The sequence below is a fragment of the Mus pahari genome, chromosome 8, assembly GCF_900095145.1.
Source record: "Mus pahari chromosome 8, PAHARI_EIJ_v1.1, whole genome shotgun sequence".
NCBI classification, from domain to species: domain Eukaryota; kingdom Metazoa; phylum Chordata; class Mammalia; order Rodentia; family Muridae; genus Mus; species Mus pahari.
The window spans coordinates 27,158,153-27,159,916 of NC_034597.1; the positions used below are offsets into that span (position 1 = coordinate 27,158,153).

The window sequence follows — 1,764 nt, forward strand, 5'->3', positions numbered from 1 at the left end:
CACTTCATTACAAGAGCAAAATTGTCATCATTCTATTTAACTTTTTGAAGAATTGGCAAATTACTTCAAACAGTAGGGAAGCCATAATTCTGTGATACCATATCCTTGCCAACACTTGGAATTTCTGTTTGTAAAAGTGTAGACAACTCAATGTAAATCGAGTTGGTAAATTGAAGTGATACTACTTCTCAGCTTTAGTTTATAGTTTCCTGACAAATAATGATGTAGAACATTATTTCATGTGCTTTATTGATCATGTATATATCTTCTTTAGAGAAATAACTGCTTAGGTCTTTTACCTGTTATAATTAAAGGATAAAATTTAATCATTGTAAGTGCTTACATTTATGTTTATAATTATGTTTTTGCTCATGAGAGCTATTTAAATCATCTTAAAATAACTTCTTATCAAATAGCGCATTCATAATTTGCAGTTATCTTCTCTCATTATTAGATTGGTTCTGTTTTAGACAAGGAGAAACAAGCACAAACAATGCATTCCAAACAATAGTTAAACACACCATTGAAAAGATTAGGATGAGTAAAATGCTATTTCTCAGGGGAGGGGAAGTCTGGTTGCGAGGCTGTGACTGCTGCCGGACTGAAGTCAGGGGGGATTCTGTGGGGTAGGAGAGTTGGTGCTGTCTAGATAGAATCAACTAAGGGATAAGGGATGACAGGGCCATTGTCTAAGTAGGTAGACCCACTTTAACAAGGGTGTGATACATTAAAGATTCACTATTTCTACAGACACGCTGAGACACAGGTTCCACAGCAGCTATCAGGTGTGCTGGCTAGACAGCTGCTGACACATCTGGCTGTAACTAAACATGGGTCACAGAAACTTCTGGTGGTTTTTGTGCTCTCCAGCTCTGGTACACCAGTTGGTTCTGGTTCCAGAATGGCTGTTTTCCCTGCTTGTTAATATCCGTCAAGCTCTGGGTATAAGGATGTGTTGCTCCCCAGATCTGAGTCTTCCTCATCTTTGGCCTGTGAAATGCTGGCCTGTTCTTTCTGCAACTGGGTCAGGAGCCTATTGACACGGGCATTAAGATCCGAATCTGGCATGTTCATACTCAAGTAGGTCTTCAGATAATTTAGAGGGAGCAGGTCTGAGGTCTGACAGAAGTCCTCAGTGTTCTGGTCCATCCATGTGTTCAGGAAGCTACAGAGGGTGTTCTTTACTTGTTCATCCTCTTCAGAATTAGGGCGGAAGTATTCATAGCTAGAGAAAATCAGATAGAATGTCACCTGTAAAGTCCCATGCTCCCCACCTTAAAGACATCTAGGGGTCAGTGTGACTCCTGGAAAGGAATGGAGTCCAAATCCTGCAAGTTCTATCTGCTTTCAGAATTATTAGTTCACCTGCACACAGTAGGCACTTTTAATATATTTGCGTAAATATGAACACAAACATCTTTATCCAGATATCTCAGTTGTCATGATGTCCCTTGGATTATCCTTCATGGGTCTCTACTTGGACACATCTCTATTGAGTACTCCAATATTTCTAGAACCTCCTTTACACATAGAAGTGCTTTGACCAAGGCATCAGAAATATTGGGTGAAGAATTAAACAGTTTTTCATGGTAGAGGGGATAGCTATACCCATTTTAAGGTCTCAGCTCTGGGCAGCCCACTCCCTTGGACCAAGCCTGTGAGAAGCAGTTTTATACTTCATACTGCTGGATCCTGACAATTCTCTAGACACACACATCCATGCAAACACACACACACACACACACACACACACACATACACACA

General features: G+C 40.3%; 1 protein-coding gene across 1 annotated transcript in view; it reads right to left on the reverse strand.

The window, feature by feature from the left end:
- Positions 1 to 441: 441 nt before the first annotated feature.
- The window catches only part of LOC110325986 (ral guanine nucleotide dissociation stimulator-like), a 2,055-nt gene continuing 732 nt past the window's right edge, over positions 442 to 1,764 (reverse strand). The window contains exon 3 of the mRNA XM_021204153.1: positions 442 to 1,225. Within this exon, the coding sequence (XP_021059812.1) occupies positions 922 to 1,225 (304 nt within the window). The 3' untranslated portion in view covers positions 442 to 921. The remainder of the gene's footprint in view (positions 1,226 to 1,764) is intronic.